This window comes from Eulemur rufifrons, chromosome 8, assembly GCF_041146395.1.
Source record: "Eulemur rufifrons isolate Redbay chromosome 8, OSU_ERuf_1, whole genome shotgun sequence".
Classification (NCBI taxonomy): domain Eukaryota; kingdom Metazoa; phylum Chordata; class Mammalia; order Primates; family Lemuridae; genus Eulemur; species Eulemur rufifrons.
In genome coordinates this window covers 84,695,549-84,715,852 of record NC_090990.1, presented here as the reverse complement: position 1 = coordinate 84,715,852, position 20,304 = coordinate 84,695,549, and the positions used below count along the sequence as shown (strand labels likewise).

General features: G+C 40.8%; 1 protein-coding gene across 1 annotated transcript; it reads left to right on the top strand.

Moving 5' to 3' along the window:
• Positions 1-384: 384 nt before the first annotated feature.
• Positions 385-17,000, top strand: TNFSF4 (TNF superfamily member 4). Its single transcript, XM_069479195.1, has 3 exons — positions 385-537; positions 15,115-15,154; positions 16,651-17,000. Exons 1-3 carry the CDS (start codon positions 385-387, stop codon positions 16,998-17,000), a joined length of 543 nt encoding a protein of 180 aa, XP_069335296.1.
• The last annotated feature ends 3,304 nt before the right edge of the window (positions 17,001-20,304 follow it).

Sequence of the window (20,304 nt, the reverse complement as noted above, 5' to 3'; positions counted from 1 at the left end):
ACAATTTGTTACTGGTGCAATGAGAAATTAAGAAAATAGCACACTTTTATGACTGTCATTTCACAGTCACTCAAATCAGAACTGGAATGCCACAAAAACAACTCCCTGTTAGCCCAGAGAAAAAAAAAGAAAGAAAGTAAAGGGGAAATTCAGATTAGTCACAAAGAAGTTCCCCCGCCTGCCTGCAAAAGTTGCAGCGTTAAAACTGAGAGAGTCCGCTGTGCTCTTTCAATTGCCTTTTATCTCTGGTCCTGGGACCTTTGCCTATTTTCTAATTAATAGGCTTTGTTTTGCCTTTATCTCCTCCTTTGTGGGGAAGACTAACGTCTTCCCCCAGGTTTCCCTTTGCGGCATCTTCATCTCCCCTGCATACAGACTGTGAAGATGGAAGGGGTCCAACCCCTGGACCAGAATGTGGGAAACACACCCAGGCCAAGATTCGAGAAGAACAAGCTATTGCTGGTGTCCTCTGCAATCCAGGGACTGGGGCTGCTCCTGTGCCTCACATATATCTGCCTGCACTTGTTTGCTCCTCAGGTAAGATGCACCACTGGGCGCTTTTTTCCTTTCAGCTCATGCTGATGGCAGCTGCAACTGTTGCAAACAGTCACTTGGAAATAATCTGATGCCATTATTGTTTAGCTTCCCATACCCCCTTCTGCCCCCCAGAGATTGTAAAGTGTGGTTAAACACCCTTCTGTCTCTCCTTTCCTTCCTTCTTTTCAGCAGTAGCGGAGGTGGGGCAGAGTGGAGGTAGGGCAGAGGCACTGCTTCTAGATTTTTTTCTTTTTCTTTGCAATGCAAGAATCCTGGTAGTCCTTTATGAGCCGTCCCTTTGAAGCGTTGAGTCCCTGGTATACTTCTATCCATCCTGCTAGTCATGTGTCTGATCAGAGAATTAATATAAAAAGGAAATAGGAAAGAGACCAGTTCCACTTTCCCTTCATATTCATAAACTCTATAGACATACAAAGAGATTTGCTTTTTAAAGAATGCTGAAGGTATCAATATTAAGTTCTTTTAAAATAGCTAACCTTGCATTTTAAGGGCAGCAATGTGTGTGTGCACGTGTGTAAGGCTGTGTGTCCATCCACTTACCCCAATGATTTACTCAGATATTGGTTCTCATAGTGTGTTCCTACCAAACATAACTTAAAGACATCACTTTGTCTTTTCCCCACTATATTCAATACATCATGTAGTAGGTGATCATCTTTCTAGTCTTTTCCCCACTTCATTAAAATATTCTTTCCAGTTTTTGTTCTCTTTATTCTTCTCCCACGGCTTTCTCTTTTACATTTTTTTTTCTTATTCACTTGCTCAGATATACAAACATGGTTAGGTGTTTAAGGATATTCTTCACTGCAGGAGATGCCACTGAGAAGAAAATAAGTCTATACTCTCCCAGCATTCCTGTGTTGGTGCTAATCTGATTCTTGTTTTCCTGGCTGGTTGCTTTGGGTTAGAAAAAGCTCTCCCTGATAATGATCAGATAGTAGGAACTTTTATTTCTGATGGCCATTTCAGAGACTGGGTACCTCAAGTTAAACCAGGATGAATAGTCCTGGCAAATGCCTGGGCTTGTTTCTGCCTACAGGAAATAGGGGTTTTTGGTGCAGGGAGGCTGGTGGGAGTGTGTGTGGTTGTGATCACTGTACCGCAGAGAGTAGTCGTGTCCCCAAATTCCAGAAGTGTAGCTGGTGTCACGCTCAGGTCTGCAGACCAGTTAGTACAACAACACACCCATCCTCCCCTCCCCACATCACAAGTTCGCTTCTCCATGCAGAACCCTTTGGGTGAAATTAAAGTAGGCGATTTGGGGAGAGGAGGTGGGGGCGGAGTAACGTGTCCATGGCAGGATGCCCAAGACATAGAAGAGAATTAGGCTCTTCCAAGAAGAAAACAAAGAAAGTAACCAAAAATAGAACTGTTGAGTGCATTCACCACATCTGGGATCCCTGAGAGTGCTTTTTCAAACAACCACAGTGTTACATATTTCCTTACACTGTAGGATGATAAAAAGACAGAACACATGGTCCCAGTCAAGGCCAACCAATTGCACAAGGGCTCTGAGGAGGAGACAGCAAAAGGCGAAACAGAAATGTTTCTAAGGCTGGGGCCACCTTAGACTGTCAATACCCAAGGGGTGTTGAGAAGAGGGGTCCTTTCTGGAAAGTCACCCAGCAACTCTGGGACAGAAGGAAAGCTGTGGGAAGGAAAGCTCAGTGCTGGTTTCTAGGACTCGGACTCACAGTGAGCTGATCTCTGGGAGAGAATTAGCTTTCTGTAGTCCTAGAGCAAAAATAGAAGCAAAGACATAAAAGGTATGTTCGAGCTGTTTGCTTGAGAAACATGCTCCCATATACTCTGGATACAGAAACTTTGTTTGGCTCAAATATTTGAAATTCTTTACTTGACATTAATTTTATTTCTTTTCTTATTTATAGCTAGACTATTTTAGCTAATGTAATCTCTTATATTGTTGTAAGACCTGGGACAGCACAATGGGTCCTTACATTTAATTTTATATTTATTATTTACACTTTATTATGGGAAGGATAGCATAGACAGGTTGTGGGTTGTGTGTGTTTTCCCCAGAACCTGATCAAATAGTGTTTGTGGTAGTGGTGGCAGTGGCATGTGTCTGTGTGTCAGAGAGAGAGAGAGAGAGAGAGAGAGAGAGAGACAAGGTTGTAGAGTAGCTATTGAAAAAGTGGACATAGACTAGGAACTTTTTAGAACTCATCTACAAGAATATTTGGAATTATTATTGAAGGATAGGGTAGGTGTTGATGTGTTGATGCAAAATGGGTATTGAAGGTGAAATAGAGCTGAAATGCTTATCATTTATTCAGGTAAATGGGATCTCTTCTATTGCAAGAGAAAGGTATTTGGAAGCTAATCACACTTTTTTCCTTGTTTCTTAGATTTAATTTTTAGCTTTATAAAATAAGTGCATGGATGGCTCTGTAAATACAGACATAGCTATTAAACTTCTTTGGCAGTCAACTTTCCCTTCATTCTAGTTTATTTAGTAGCCTCTGTTTTCTCACCACTGGGTTAAGTCTTGAAAAGTATAAGCTTTTGTTTTTGAGATGCTAGGGAAAAAAGACCTTACCCACTCCTTATATAATTCACTTTCCTCTTTGGGCCTTGATTTTCTTGTCTGTAACATGAGGCAGTTGCATCAGATGATCATAAGATCTCTTCCAGCTGAATATTCCTTGAGTATGTAGTTTATAAATTCATAGAATGGGTATGAAGACTTGAGAAACAAAATGTGAGCTAACGGATTTTTATATTTAAGCTTATGGATTTCCTGCTCGTAAGAAGGGAGTCATGGAAATCACATTTACACATATATACTTATATACTCTATACATATATAAATAACCTATTCTGTGCTATTTAGCAAAATATGTTATTTAGAAAGGGGAAAAATGAATGCTCTAGAAGAATATTCATGACACAGTTGTAAAATTGATTGCTTCGGGCACCAAAACCAATACATGCCGTTTGGATATGTTGGGACTGCCACTTAGAGTGTCAGGTGTCCAGTCTTACCTGGAACTTCACCTAGGGAAAAATGGCAGAAAAATGCTGACCTCGAAGGTGAGAAGCTTTACTGAAGCCTGGCTCTTTCAAGATCTGTATCACCTTTATCACAGCCCTTAATTGTATGAGGGCTTTTAGTGACATGTTTCTAGCAAATCTCACTGTGAAAGGTCTAGACAGTGATTTGACCAGTTCTGTATCAACAGGAGCCAGAATTAGGATTCACAGTTTCTTAATGAAGTTTCAGGCTATAACCTGAACTTTTCATTGTATCGTTTAGTAAGAGAAAGAGGAGTTTGCCTGAAAAATCTTATTTCAGATTAGCTAAATTTAAATGTCTTCATGCAGTCTAACAAGTTTTTAGAAATTCTTTTCATTACGACAGACATGCAAATAAGATAATTTCAAATGCATTTGAGTTTGCTTTTTATAAGCAAATCTTTGAGAATTAAAAGGAAACATCTGAAGTATTGAACTGATTTGTTATAAGGTATTTTGAGGCTCTTAAAGGAGATATTGGTAAAAATATAAAGAATCACTGGATTTTTGAGCAGGTATTAGACAGTCTGTTTACAGATAAGAAAAGAGAAAGCCAGAGAGGGAGGTGAATTGCTCATGATCATTTAGCTAATTAACCAGAAACTCCTGACTCTTTGACTAGGGTTCTTTCTACTGTCAATCAAAGCATCCTTACTCAAATTCATTCCAATGAGTGTTTACTTGTGCCAGGTACCATTTGAGGCACTGGAGATACAAACATTCATTGGAGAAGGTTTTTGAACTCCTTGAGCTCACAGTCAAGATGCAAGGTGGGGGCAAAATAGTGACAGACCTGTAGAGACACACTCAAGGGACAATGGGAAGACGAGAGGAGGAGGAGGGCTGCCTCAGCCTTCTGGGGAGTCAGTTAAACCTGGGAAGAGGTACTGCTTCCGCTGGTGTTAGAAGGAGTAGAAATTCTATAAACAGATGAGAGGGCGGGGGGGGGGGGGGGGGGGGCGGAACTGCGAGTTCAGAATAGCTCAAATTGAGCGTTCATGCGGGAAAGCGGCCGCCATGAGGCTGCAAATCCAGGCAGGGGCAGGTCGCAAAGGGTCTTGTGAATTACGCTGAGGGAACATACTTCATTCCATTCCATGCCAAAGAAAATGCAGGAACAATTACAAAATTGTTGCTCCTCCTATGTGGTCTATATATTGGCAAATATAGAAAGTGAGTCTAGTCTCATCGGCAGTAGGGGGCACCACAGTAAAACTAACCGTTCTCCCATGTCTTTTCAAGAGAGTTTAGCCTCTTTTCCTGAAGAGTCAAGATTACGAAACTGTTCTCAGGCAGTCAAGCGCTCATCCACATATCAGGGAATGAACAATATCAGGTGGCCTAATGTTGTTCACTATTTAAACAGTGAGATTTTCTAAAGGAAAAATTCAGATACATGTTCTGACCCACGTACTCAAAATAGGGCAGAATGATTTGAATGGGGGTCGTGCTGGAAAATATCACAACACGTAAGCACACACAGACACAAATACACACTGAGGAGAGCTGGGAAATGAACAGAAAGGTGTCGGTATCGGCCTTGGGACACAACCTCCTCGTCCCTCCCCGTGACCCCGCTTGCCGAGGGGCTGGCCGCTCTGCGCCTCCAATTCTCTTCTTCAGCGGGAGCTACTTTTGTGCCCTTCACTCTCAGGAACCGCAGCTCTCTCCCCACTTCAGGGGTTCTCCATTCACGGAAAACTAACGTTAATCTGGAGTCATTTGGGTTAGAGGAGCCATGTACAGTGTTGTTATTACTATTTAACAAGTGAAAAAAAAAACACATGGTAGAAAGATTTATTTCCCCACAGTCGCAGATGAAATACGTGGTAGAGTTGGATTGAAACTGAATTCTCCAACATCCTATGCGTTGTATGTTACCTTTGTGGTCACCCGTACTTTTGATAGCCACAGCTTTTCATATGAGGGAATTAAAACACTTCCTTCCACAAAATACAAAACATCAGTTTCAGGTTTTGAGGGGGTCATTGAGACGTAAAAGAGAGTGCTCTGGGCCAGGAACCAGAAGACTGGTTCAGTCCAGACTTTTAGCTCTGTAACTCTGAGGAAATTCCCTGAGCGTCAGTTTAATCATTTCCAAAATTGGAATTTGGCTTTTGTGAGGATTAAATGATACAGAGCTTTGTAAATGCTAAAATTATTATTATTATTTATGTACATGCTTCCATAAGCATAGTGCCACTAAAATGTTTACTAGCACACGTGTGTGCATGCACACATACACACCCCTACTCTAATTTTTAGAATTAAGAAAATCCACCTTATTTTTGAACATAGATTTCTAATTAAGAGGTCATGGCTGCATTGGAGAGCAAATAAAGAAGGGGAGAATTTATGAGGGTATGAAGTGTTAAGTAGTTCAGTGCCTTTCTTAAAGTGGTTTAGAGAGCTAAAATTACACACAGCACATGGCCCAGACTGGTTCTCTTTGCCCTCACTTGGATATATTTCATCCAATTCTCTAGTGACTTGGCTGCTAAATAAGGAAGAAAAGATTTATAAGATGCATGTTGTCTGGTTTACACTACTAGAAACATTGCAGGTATGACTGGCATGACTAAATCTTTTTTGTTTCTTTTCAGTAGACCTTTCATTCTGAAATGCACCTTAGGTGGATTATTAATTTGCATACATTTGTCTAGCTTTGATAAAATGCAAACACCATTTAAGAACACATGCTAACAGAAAGATGGACAAACAGACCTAAACTTTAATTCTTCTAATATTAATTTAATAAAAGCTTATGACTAGAAAGCCCTCATTTCCAAAGTATTGCGTAGGTCAGGAAGTGAGGGCTCCAGGGAATTGAAGTGACATGCCCCCGGGGTGGGCTCCCTGCAGACAGCCAGAGCATGAGCCTAGAAAGTCTGTGAAACAATGTCAAACAAAGATCAGGATGGAAATGACAATTAATATGACAAAAATTTTTAAAGAAGCCTCAAAACAGTCATCAAGGGAAAATATAAAAACCTTGCTGGGTTATAAAATAAGTTGTAAAGTGTCTTTTTTACAGTTTACTGATGTAAAACATATTTTGAATTACTTGTGAGCAGTCAAGATTATCACTGGTGTTGTGTGTGCAATGAAGCTCTGAGCTTCAACTATGGGATGCTAGATAATCCTCAGCATGTGCTTGGATACAAACTGAGTCTGATGACTGGCCAGTTCCTTAAAGAACAGCAGTGAGATGAGGATGATGAATTTCATTTAAGGAGATCAGTCATATTGGACTTAGGGCTCACCTAACTAATTAACTAATTACATCTGCAAAGACCCTATTTCCAAATAAGGTCACATTCTGAAGTTCCACGTGGACATGAATTTTGGGGGGACACTATTCACCCCACTGCAAATTATTTATTCATTTATATATTCAACAATATTTATAGAACATCCATTACCTATTCAGCACTGAGAACACAAAGGTGAGCAAAACAGATTTTGCCCTCCTTACCCTTCCAGGGTGTGCAACCCAATAGGGAAAGGAGGCAGTTAAACAAGCAATAGAGTATGATAAGCCCTGGATAACCAAGTATAGCACGTTTTCCAATAAGAAGTTTCATGGAAACTTCTTCACCTGTTTCAATACTTAATTTCTCAATTGGGATTATAAAATGAACATACTTCTCTTTTGCATTAGGTGCTTGGCTTCTATTCCATTAATTAATAGGCAGCCTTTAGTTTAAAATGATATTGTTATTGTTTCCACCACCATCATTCTCATCTCGCTGCTGTTCTGTGAGGAATTGACCAGTCATCAGTTTCAGTTGGTATCAGAGCACATGCTGAGGATTATCTAGCATCCCATAGTTGAGGCTCGGAGCTTCATTGCACACACAACACTAGTGATAATCTTGATTGCTCGTTAACCTCAGAGGGAGGCACTTGGGGAGCAGGAGTCCTGCTGCTTTTGTTACAGCAAAGGGGTCTATTATGTTGAAAAGATCTTCTGTTCAGAAGGGCTTCTTATCACTCAATTCTTGAGATTTATCTTTTGAATATTGTGATTTGCGTAATCTCTGAAATAGAAATAGAAATATCCTTAGACACTTTATTTCAATCATCTTAATTGAGGTTGAACATCAAGATGAGGATATTAGAAGCTGAGGAAGGGAAAGGACTTCTTCTGGCCCAAGAACAGAACGTAGGTATCCCCACTCTCAGCCCAATTCCTTGTTCACTCTACGAGGTTGACTTCTCAAGACAATATTCCCTCCTTTTCCTATGCCAAATGAGATGGGGAATGAGTGATTTCAAATAGACAGATATTGACCATAATAATTCTGCTACTTTCTTTGTATTCAAGGATGAATGGGACAATTTAAAAAAAAACTTGAGCAATATATGGTGTTGACTAGAGCCAGTGTCAGATATTATGTGATCATGCAGCCACTGGTGAAGGTCTGGACATGGCTTAAGGGACCAAGTTCCACCTTAAATCCTGCAAACATTTATTTACTGAGTGCCATTAGTTTTGGACGTGGTAGGAGGTATGGTAATGCAGTGGGTACATTGTAAACTTACCCTTCTAGTTTAGAAGACTAGTTGCTTAGTGACTAAGCTGATATGGGCACATTATGGGGGAGACTTACCCAATCACTGAGATAAGGGAGGGAGTTCTCACAAATGCTTTGGTAGATCCCTCTGTCAGTGTACTTTAAGGACTTCCTCAGTTAATGTGGAAAGGGAAACTCAGGTATAAGAAAATCTTCCCCTTGAAAATATAAAGAGTTGGTGTATTAGGTTAAACACATAATTTTGAAGGTGTGTTCAGGTCACATGGATGCTTTTGGTTGATTTGGTTGTTTACCTAAGTATCTGAGATGCCTCTTAGATATCTGTCAAATTGCTCAGTATTGGGGATAATAAAACTATAGTTGATGTTCTCTGAGATAGATGGTGGGGGAGCCTTTCTGAGGGAAGACTTATACAGCCATTACTAAGGATATTTGTCAAGAAGAGTAGAAATGGTTAGAGAGAGGAGGCTGTTGGAATATGACACAGGCTGTGTAGTGGGGAGAAAGGTGGAGGGTAAGAGAGAGATTGCAGGGAAAAGGTGCCAGCAAAGACAGTGGGGGGGGGGGGGCATGGAGAAAGAGAAGGTTTTAGATTACAAGTGAAATGGCTTCTCTTTGTGTTCATTAAATCCCAATAAACTCTTTATTCAACAAGGATTTCAAGCCACACTTCTTTATTTCTAAGAAATGTAACTTTTGGGATAAGTTTTTTTGAATATGGAAGACTCCTTGGCCAAAAAACCAGTTTTTGCCCATTTTTCCTCTTCTTCTCTCTGGGTGGGGTTCTGAATGTCTCTGATCAGAAGTAGAGGTGCATCCTTTTGTAAGGGGGCTGTTTCCACTGAGTACATATCACATCTACCAGGATGAAGGTCCACCCTCTCAATCTACTGTAGTGGGCAAATGTGAAAAATTCCACCTTCTTTTTCTGAGATCCCTTGAGCCACACCCTGAGAGTTTGTGAGGTCATGCCTTCATGATCTCTCAGATCGCTGATTGACATGAGACTCAAGGTGGAGGGAGGAGAGGTTCAGGTCCAGTGGAGGTGGTGTGGTGAACTAGAGAGTCCCCATCACTGGTCTGTTTCCCCACCCTCCTCCACTGGCTCACAGCCCACCCCTACTCTCCACCAGAATCTTGACATTGTGGTTTGGTATCAAGTGAGGATGGCAAGGCCCACATAGTGAATGCAGAGCCCACTTCCTGGTGTCATGCTTGATGAGTATCATTCACTCCTGCCACGGATACTCCTCTCCAGGACAAATGCCAAATGAGTATAAGGTAAAAGCCCCATGCCACATCCTAGTGAGTCAGAATTAGAGGTTCACACTCTCCAAAGATGAGCTCTTGAAACAAGTATCACCTTCTTAAAAACACAGTACAGGCTGCTGGATAAACACCAGATAGATATCAGATACTTTGCATCTATGTCTTTGGACAGCCCAGTGTTCAAAGTACTGAGAGCAACCAGTAGAGGACCTAATTCTGACCCTTCTTTGCAGTGTGGCTTGCAGAACCTACTTTGTGCTTGTCCATGGCCTGCATCTGCAGCACCTTGCCAGGACAGTTGCACCTAAGCAGAGCACAACTAATGAATTTGCCAACCTGGCCTATACAGAAAATCCTGTAGGGTTGGTTGAGGAGCTCTTTCTAGAGAAGAATTTCTGGGTATTTTGAGATATATACAAATTTTGACAACTATACAAAAATCAGTATTTAATATTATTCAGTATTAATGAAAATAATTCAAATTCATCTTGGACCCTCAGATAAATGCTTTCCTTGGTGTTCTTTACTCTTAAGATAACATAGGATAAAGAGAAATTATCATGACCCTGGTAGTCAATTAAACTCAGATTAATACATGTGTGTTCCTGAGCAAGTTTTAAACAGCACTGATTGTCATTGTGCTACCTGTAAAATACGGGTAATTATTATCCTTAATTCGTAGGATTATTTTGAGCAGCAAATGAGGTAATGAATTTGAAACAGTGTGTGGCATGTTGTAAGGTCTCAATAAGGTTTTATTATTTTTCTTGAATACACAAAGAATGACCCTGTTTCTAGACCTTTCCTTCAGCTAATTATAGAATGTCTTTTGCTTACTTGAGTCTTCTCTTTCTTTCAAGTCCTAAGTCTATATGTCTTTCCTCCTTGTGCTGCCAAAGCCTACATTGATTTTTCTGTTCTTTGGAACCTTATGACATACATTGCCTGTTGGTGTTTACTCAAACTTTTATACAGAGGAACTATGCATATTTTCCTGACTGACATACAAGTTTGTCAAAAATAAGGATTGTGTGTTCCATCCCTTTATGTTCTGAGGGTTGAGTGTAATGCCTGCTGCATAGTAGGTACTCAGTAATTGTTGATGCTATTTCTAATCGAACCACCAAATAATATGACAAGCACATTATTCATTCAACTACTGAATAATACGGACAGTGGAGCAAATGTTTCTTGAGCAGCAGCTTTGGGACAAGCACGTGTTTTGCACAGGGCATGGTTGGAGATACATTCTCTGTATTTAGCTCTTCAGACATTCACATGCAGTGCTTTTCAAGTTTGAAATTTGGATGCTTGTATTATAAAAATATAGATTCCTGGATCCACCCAGACCTTTTCAATCAGAGTTTTTGGAATAAGCTGGTTGGCCATTTGTACTTTTTTTTTTTTTTAATAACAAATTTCTCTGGAGATTGTAATGCACGTTAGAGTTTAAGAATCACTGGGCTTGCAGACCTTCCTGCTGCATCACGATACTTGTACAGTATTCAGTCAGTTATTCAAATAGTCCATATTTGCCAAGTGGGTACTCAGTTGTTCCTGTTTTTTTTTTTTTTTTTTTTCACTTCACTTGTGGCAGCCCTGAAACCCAGAAGGGAAGTCTGAATGCTGGGCTCTCCCTGTGTGTTCTCATGATGAGGTCATTGCCAATCTGCTGTGTGGCAACTTCTCTTTTCCAAGGATAGTACTGAAGTGGATACAAGGAATGGAATATTAATGAAGTCTTCATACCAGTTTCTCCTAACTTAAAATTCACATGGGAGAAAAAAATTACCTGTGTGGTATAATGAAAATTATACTAGAATTTTATAATCCCTTCACTTCTGTGGGTCTTAATTTCCTCATCTGTAAGACATAATGTTCCAGTAGAAGATAACTTCTTTTATACTCTTTCATGCCTCTAAGACCATTTCATTCAGATTTCATGGATGTACTTCCATTGTGACATGGATACTTACGGGAGTTTGCATTCCACCTTTGAGGATGGTGTGGGCTCTTCAAGCTTTCCCGATTGAAGAAGCTTTATTCTATAGACTGTGCTTACATGGAAACCTCCTGATCCTTTGATGTTTTCTATTTTAGTATCTGGAGAAGATCTGGGGATTTTGCTTTTGCTGATATGGAAAACACTGAGTTTGTGTATGTGAGGAGACTAAATATCTTCTGATTGTTTTCTGGCAACCTTTCTCATGTAGCCCAGATTCTTTTGTATTGTTTCTCTGGGATACTGAGAGTCAGAAAGCTGATTTGATGATTCTGTTAGTCTTTGTTTTTTTTCTTTTATTCATTCCTTTATTGTGCTGTCATATATAAAGCTTACATAGTAGTACATAGAGTAAATTATAAACACAACACGAATGTTGTCTTCCATGCACATCCAAAAGTAATAGCTGACATTTGTCCATTCCTGACAACGTTCCATGCCAGGTGCTGATCATTCATGTACATTATCTCATTCAGACTTTTCAGATTCATTCACCTACTGAAGGACATCTTGGCTGTTCCCAAGTTTTGACAATTATGAACAAATCTGCTATAGACAGCTGTGTGAAGAGTGATTTTTTAAACACTTCCTATGGGAGTACAGAAACAAAAAATCAAGGATGTGATTTAGGCCTTGAAGGTGGTAAGATTCTGATGGGCAGAAACAGATGGAGAGAGACATTCTTGGTGGACAGAACGAGGGAAGTTAGCATTTTTCTGAACACCTACCATGTGTCAGGCAAACTGCTGGGTGCTTTAAGTTATCCTAGCTAAACTTCTCAGTCATCTCCTGGAATATTCCAATGATAGTATTATGCCTTATTTGCACAAGTATGAAAGCTAAAGCTAAGAAATGCTATAAGTTTTCCAAATTTGCAAAACCAGAGAAGTCAAAGTTTGAACTGAATTTGACTCCAAAGCCTACACTCCTTGTCTTATCCTACTGGGCTCTCTGCCCAAGGGCAAGGAGATTAGAGCGAACAGTTGGCTAGATCATAAGATGAAGGAAGGACGCCTATGGTAATAAAGCTTGACAAGGAGGTTGGAGCCAGGCGGTGCAGGGCTTTGACTCGGGCACTGTGGGGGTGTCTCTGGGCAGTGGAGTGTCAGCATGATGTAATCAGGTATGGAGGATGAGGGGGAAGATGGTGGAAAGGCAGGGAGCAAGAGGAAGGACCATCTTTTCCAGTGTACAACATTGCCTAAACTGGACGGTATTGATGCTAGTTAGAGACTTCTGAGAATATGCAAATTTCTACCCCTGGGTGACCTTCAGGAGAAGGAACAGGATGCCTGAGTCTGGGGCTTCCAGTAGATCAACCTGAAGAAAGTTGATCTACTGAAACTCCAGACTCAGGCAGAGGGGAAGTCACATGTGTTTTCTCCCTGCCTGTCAGCGTCTTGGTCCTAGAGGATGTCTGCTTGGTCACTACCACCCCTACTTCTTTATCAGATCACTTCAAAAAGTTGAGAAATTTTTTCAATTTGTAGGCAGCTTTTGGAGATTTTTGCAAAGTCAGTCGAAATAATCAAATCACAAGGGCTCTTAAATCACGGAGCTTGAAGGAGGAAGCATCATGTTTTCTCTCTCTCTCCCTTTTTTTTTTTTTTTTTGAGACAGAGTCTTGCTCTGTCACCCTGGGTAGAATGTAGTGGCATCATTGCAGCTGACTGCAACCTCAAACTCCTGGGCTCAAGAGATCCTCCTGCCCCAGCATCCCAAATAGCTGGGACTACAGGCTAATTTTTTCTATTTTTAGTAGAGACAGGGTCTCGCTTTTCTTCAGGCTGGTCTCGAACTCCTGACCTCAAGTCATCCTCCCACCTCTGCCTCCCAGAATGCTAGATTTACATGCATGAGCCACCGTGCCTGGCCTTTTTCTCTTTTATTAAAATTGACTGAAAGTTGCAACTTTTAAAATCTAAATCATGGAAAGTTAGTGCTGAATGGGATGCCTGCAATATTCGAGTGATTTTTAAAGATGAGAAATTGACATCTAGGGAGATTATGAAACTTGCTCAAGATAACACAGCACCTGCCTGCTCGGCATTAGAACCCAGGTCGCTGCATGCTGAGCCCTGTGCTCCTTGTGCTGCGCCACAGACTGCTCCTAACTCCTGCAGCTGGCAATTCATGCTGGCACAACTGGCCCAGAGAGCGGGGGGGACACTTGTTTACCCAGGCGATTATGGTTACAGGGTAATCTGCCTTTTGACAGGTCTCCTTCCAGATCATTGCCTTAAGCACGAAGGACACTAATTTAGCTGCCACAAACAGTACACAGAGCAGAGACAGCTACACAATCCCCTTTGTACCCCAAAACAACACTCCTCTCCATGTGCTCAGCACATTGAACTAACAATATTGCTTCTGCAGTCTAGCCACTGGCAGGACTCAGAAAGGCTTTCCCTTCTTCCCACGCTGCCTGTTGTTTTCAGCTTGGTAAGGCTTGTGATTATATTAATACCTGTAAGGGAAAGAAGGGAGTCCTCAGGTGTGTGGGCAGTGCCCAGTGCAATCCACTTGACTAAGGCTACTGGTGCTCGAGGAGAGCTGGGATGGGTGGGGGGGAGCAGGATTTCCACCACCCAGGGCATGAAAACAAATTCCCACCCCCTCATCCCCACACCTTTGGTCAGGAGATCTTGCCAAAACTGAGAGCTGTTGTTCTTGGCAGGCATGATAGGCATTTTTTTCTATTTCCTTTTTTAGTAGGTAACACAATAATATGGTACAAAATTAATTTAAAAAAGTAGACCATGAAGAGTAAGGGTCCCTTCTACTCCTGACCTCAGATTTTCAATTCCTTTCTCCAGAGGCAACATTTGCAGCTGCGTGGATTCTTTCAGATATAGTCAATGCCCAAACAAGCATTATTACATTTTTTTAGCACAATTGGCAATGTATTTTATGTATGGTTCTGCTCTTTTTTTTTTTTTTTTTAACTTAATAGATCTTGGAATTGGCTTCCTGTTGAATTTCTTTGGTCTTTTAACTGCCAAATTACTATGAACATTTTATCCACCAGACTTCCTCTCTTCACTGTTTTACTTCTTTTCTTGCTATTAAATACTGACTTGGTTCAATTTAGGTTTTTCGAGCTGTTGTAGAGAAGGGAAAGACTAATTGTTAAAAAACAAAACAAATAAACAAAAAAACCCCCAAAACTACACCCAAATCTATTGAACTCTGAAGGATTAGAGGAGTTTTTATTGGCTTTGTCCCCTGAAAATAGGAGATGCTCTTAACTCCTGTATTACAGGGAAAGAACAAGCATGCAGGAAGCTTCCTGAACTCACTCCTAGTGCATTCAGGAATCTGTGCCCATGAAGGATTGATTGGTCACAGCATTCTTTATGAAGGAATCTCTACAAATGGAAGGGGCATCATTAACAAGATGACCGTTAAGTGCTCTGTTATCCAAGATGGGAAATTTGGACTCAGTGAGTAAAAACAACATACAAAAGAAGAGTTTGGCAGAAATGAAGCCATATCTCAGATGCTTGCATGAAAGGGCAGAATAGTCTTCATTTATCTTAAGAGATGCTATGGAAAAGCAGGGGGCCAGGTAGGAAGTGTGGGTCCACTCCGCACAGAAACAGCCAACTCTTTCCTCCAGTCTTTCTCTCTACAGGCCTTGTTGGACATGCTTGCCAATTCCGTTTGTTCACTTTTTTTTGTTCTAAAAATATGTCTTTTTTCCTCCCTCAGGTGCCCCCTCCAATTCAAAGTATCAAAGTGCAATTTACCAGTAAGTATTGTCAAAAGTTTAATTGATTCATATTTTTGAAAGAGTCTTCTCTTCAGTCTCTCAACTTCCTCCAGAACCCAGATCTCTCCTTTTCCTTAGGGAAGGAATTAAATTTCAATTGAATCCCAGAATTGTTGCAGCTTGCATATTATTTTCATTAGGGACAAAGGCTTATAAAGAAGAAAGGGGGAGTAATTAGTTACCATATATGTGCTTCTTTCTGTACTAATTACTTTATGTGTCTCACTTAGTCCTCCTAGGAACCCTTTGAGTAGGAATTATTCTCATTTTCCAGCTAAGGAAATTAAAGCTTTACCTCTTACAAGTCTATCTGATTCTAAGAGACACATTATCTCCTGTCAAGTCTATTCTGGGACAAAATTATACCTTAATGAGGGTTGGGGGAGGTCGTTGGTAGGAAGAAAAGGGGTTTCTATATGAATATGCATATTTAAATTAAGTTCTCCTGAGCCTGAAGGGAAGTATCTCTTGCCTTCCATAAGTGGTCCTCATTTTCAATTCAAAGTATGCTCCCTGGAACTGGTATAAGATGAGGATTAACGAATTGTGGCCAACAATGAGGACCAATTCCTTCCCATCACCAAGGAACGTGGGCCAGAATAAGATGTGTCCAAGACTTGGTGGCTTGGCCATTCCGGATGATATTGGGGCTGATATGGAAGTAAAACTAATTTAGGCTCTTTCACTCACATTGAGAATGGTCCTGCACAAAGCTACCAAAGCTATTACTTTGCCTCCTCTTCTTCCTTCTTTTCTTTCTCCTGGGACAGCAACTCTTCCCAAGGTACCTTCCAGAAAAATTAGCAATAGGAGATAGAAGGGAGAAGCAAGTCTATGTGTCCTTGAGCTCTTCTGCCTGCATCTTACTGAGCCCACAGACATTTTGTGCTACGTTGCATTATTAAGCTTAAATGACTGCTGGCAAAGGCCAGTAGTAAATGCTGTTGGTAAATCCAATGCCTGGGAGCATGTGGAAAATTTGCATTTCAGGGTCAGCTGGAGAGAGGATAGGGAACAGTTAAAAGCAGTTACTTTGAGTCAAGCTTCAAAGTGGAGGTAGTGTACAGGACCAGGGCAAGGGGCACTGCTGCCACCCTTTGCCATGGTCCATCACTGAGCAAGAAAGGAAGCACTGAAGTTGCCAACCCCTCCCTGTTCTGATAAATTAGGGAAACCCTGAAGCTACCTTTCCTGCCATAGGTCTGTTGTGACAATTGCTATAACCTCTCAGCTCCTGAATCCCAGCCCATGTGAGACTCTCTTGGCCACTGTTAGTTTTGCTTCTTGCATTCCACTGGTAAAGCAGACTCTACGCCACAGGTAGAAACACAGCACTCTTGTGCTTTTACTCTCTTCAAAGTGTCTTCCTGTCACTCTCTCTTCACGATTTCAGAAGTATTGGAAGATTGTTGCCCAGTGCTGTGCTTAGGAATCACTTTTGTCTTTTTTTTAAATTCTTGCCCTACCCTTCCTAGAGTATGAGAAGGAGAAAGGTTTCATCCTTACATCCCAAAACGAGGATGACATCATCAAGGTGCAAAACAACTCAATCATCATCAACTGCGATGGGTTTTATCTCATCTCCCTGAAGGCTTACTTCTCCCAGGAGGTCAACATCAGCCTTCATTACCGGAAGGGTCAGAGACCCCTCCTGGTCCTGAGCAAGATCAGGTCTGTCAACTCCGTCATGGTGGCCTCACTGGCTTTCAAAGACAAAGTCTACTTGAATGTGACAACTCACAGTTCCTTCTATAACAGCCTCCATGCGAATGGTGGGGAACTGATTCTCATCCATCAAAATCCTGGTGAATTCTGTGTGCACTGAGGGTCTGATGACAGTACCTTAAACCAGGCACCAGCATGAGCACCAAGCTGGGGGTGGACAGGACATGGACTCTTCCTTGTGAGTGAAGGAGTTGTCCCAGCTCAGTCACATGGGATGTGACCAGAAGCAGATCCTGCCCACGCCCCCCACCTCCTCAGGGATATTTAAAACTTATCTTACATACTACTTAACCTTATTTATCCTTATATCTTCTAAATTACCTAACCCTCGTCCCCCATGATTGCCTCAAGCCCACTAGGCAGCTTTGTGAGAAAGAGAAGATAGGTGCCTCTTTTTTAAGACACATTGTTTCTATTGGTCAGGTAATTGTCATAATAAACTTATCATTGAAAATGGCACTTGACTACCATTTGCTGGAAATTTAACATGTGTGTGGCATTGTCAAAATGAAGAGGAGCGCAAGAAGGGGTTATGAATCTGCCAACGGTGGTGTGAACCCTTGGAAGCTAAGCTGCCTCTTCAAGGTTGGTTGGTTGGTTGCAGTTTGCATATTGCCTAAATTTAACTCCCTCATCAGGTGGGAGTTCAAAAGGAAAATCAGCTTGTGAAAATCAGGAGCTGAAGACAGTCGTCCAAGAAATACTGTGCACTCTGGGCTTTGTTCTTTACAACTCTGCTTTTCTGGCCTCCAAACATACTTAAAAGAAATTTACCTTCAAAGAACCATCCTGGGGATATGATGCTGTGAAAAATCTAATGAGTGACTTAAGGAAAACTGAGAGAGATTTTTCTATACAGGGAGAGTGAGATAATTTATTGTGAGGCTTATCTTTATTGCGCAGGATAGCAGTGAACTGGACCTCTCAGGGTAAAAGTCAATAAGGATTTTAACAGTCTGGGGAGGAGAACACATTCTTTGCCACAGACAGGCAAAGCACACATGCTCATCCTCCTGCCTGTGCTGAGGCACACACTCAGCACTCTGTCTTTTATACATGTACCACCTTGCCAGTTTCAAGAAATGAAGTCATTCTATTATCAAATACAATTTATTGTCAAATGGTACTAAGAAGCTATTGTGCCTTATGAAAAATAATGATCGCAGTCTAGAAATGCCATAATACCACCTATAATCTAACACTGATAACTGAGACTAGAAGGACCTAGGGCCAGCCAATACCAAGGCTTCGAGAGAAAAGGATTTTCTTATGTTTAGTTTAAATGTACCCCCTTAACTTGATATAATGTATCATGCTTACGGCATTGTGGACAAATGTGATTTTTCATGTCAAATTTCCAGATAATTTGTAGCTTCTCTATGCCAAAACTTTTACAAATGTAAATTTTTGATAATTTAAGAAAAAACTGTAAAACATGTTTCCTTGCCATTTTAAATAGAGGACACAACATGTCATAGAATCTTTCTGGATGATTCTGTGTCACCACAGGAATTGTTCTGTGCTGTAATACGGTGATTATCTCTAGGACCTCGAGAGGTGGGGGGCCGTTCACCCTTATACCAAATGGTCTCCATTCCATTTGGATTTTTTTTCTGTCTGTTTGATACAGTTTTCTATTTCCTCTTAAGTATCTATCTCCAACTACATTCCCACCCCTCTATTTTAATCTGTTATGGAAAGAAGCTAAATAAAATCGCTAAATAAAAGAAATTGTGCATAAGGTAAGAGTAATTAAGCTCTGAGTGGCTGCCAAGCCACTCACACAATTGTAATCGTAGTTAAACATTTATGGAGCACCTATTGTGGACCAGGCACTGGGCTAAATGCTTTACATGAATTATTTTGAGCAAGATATTATGTGATATCTGTTTTGGCTACTCATAAGATTTATGTGTGTGTGTGTAGTTTACTTTTTTGTTTTTGACTATGATCTGCAAAGCTGTAGTTAGGAGTGATAGCTAAAAAAATAAATGCTTATGACTATAAGTAATATTTAAAAATGCATGTTTACTTTTTTAAGTTTGGAATTTCTGTCTATATTTCTCATAGATGTGCAGCACACATGCCAGGCCTAAGCATAATTGTTGTGTGGGTTGCTTGTTTTCAGTGCCAGGGCCCTTCCTCACAGGTGGCCAAGTGGGTACACCTGGCCTGCTCTTCCCTTGCTGGCCTCCTTCAGCCACACAGGGATATTTCTGCCATGCACCAGCCTCCCTCCTCCACCTTCCTCCCATCAAAATGAATGTTTGCTGTGTCTCAATCCCTTTAAGTCTTGTCTTTCAAAGGAATAATTAACCCTTCTCCATACAGGACAGAGTTTTGTGGAAAGAGAACTGAGTGAAAAGTCAGGAGATCAGAATTCTAAATTTGATTCAGTCATTAACTAGCCGAGTGACCTCAACAAATAATTCCCCATTTCTGGATCCTGCTTTCCTCTCTTGTTAAATGAGAGGAATTTTAAATGTCTAACAGTTTAGAATCTTATGCTTATAGTGTTAGCTGTGAATGCACGTATGAAATGTCTACGTACTGGTTGCTATGAGTTAGGAGATGTAACCTTCTCTTTTACTTTTTGGAATTTATTTTTGCCTGAACAAACTAACATCTTCCCTCAACCTTTTTGGTGATTCCTTCAAGAGCAATGATCAACTGCTACCTAGTAATTTTCTAGTTAGAGAATGCTTAAAAGACTCCAATTTTGATCCAAATCACAATTTGTTCTTAAGCATACTGGGCAGGTCCCTTATTTTAAGTCATAATTTTGTATTTAGTGCTTTTCTGGCTCTCAGAGAGTATTAATATTGATATTAATAATATAGCTAATAATAATATTAATATTTACATGGAAACAAATAAAATGTCTCAGAATTCACTACTGGTTAGAGTGTTGGAGTTTTTATTTATCCTTCTCTTCTTCTCCATGTTCTGATTAGTTAATCCCCTGATGAGGGGAGGATGGGGCAAGCTTTCAGGTTTCCTACCTGCCTCCAATTTTAGCCATCAGAGCTACGTCCAAGGGTGGTTGAGCTTGCAGAGTCCATCTTTGCTTTCAAAAAGATTCTCTCTGGAAGTTCTCAGAGCCCCTCTTCCTGGTTCAAGAGACTGATCCAAATAGAGTTCTACCACATACTGTTTTTCCTTCCCTCAAGACATCATTTCTAACCCTGAGAGGATCTCTTATGTCCCCTCTCCTTAGTAATAATTACATCTGCTGTCTCAACAAGAGGTCACAACTACTAATGTGTTTGTGTGGCATGGTCTGGCCAGAGTGATCCCTGTGCTACCTTTGATGGTGTCGATGACTCTCTCCTCCCTGAAATGCTCCTCTTCCCTGGCTTCTTTGACCTAAGCCTTTTCTGGTCTTCTCTTTCCCTCTCTGTTCT

Bases quoted from the DNA above. Each gene is read 5' to 3' on its own strand.
- TNFSF4 (XM_069479195.1), top strand. From the start codon at position 385: ATGGAAGGGGTCCAACCCCTGGACCAGAATGTGGGAAACACACCCAGG. The intron at 538-15,114 runs GTAAGATGCACC...TTCCTCCCTCAG, and splicing joins TGCACTTGTTTGCTCCTCAG to GTGCCCCCTCCAATTCAAAG. The intron at 15,155-16,650 runs GTAAGTATTGTC...TACCCTTCCTAG, and splicing joins TATCAAAGTGCAATTTACCA to AGTATGAGAAGGAGAAAGGT.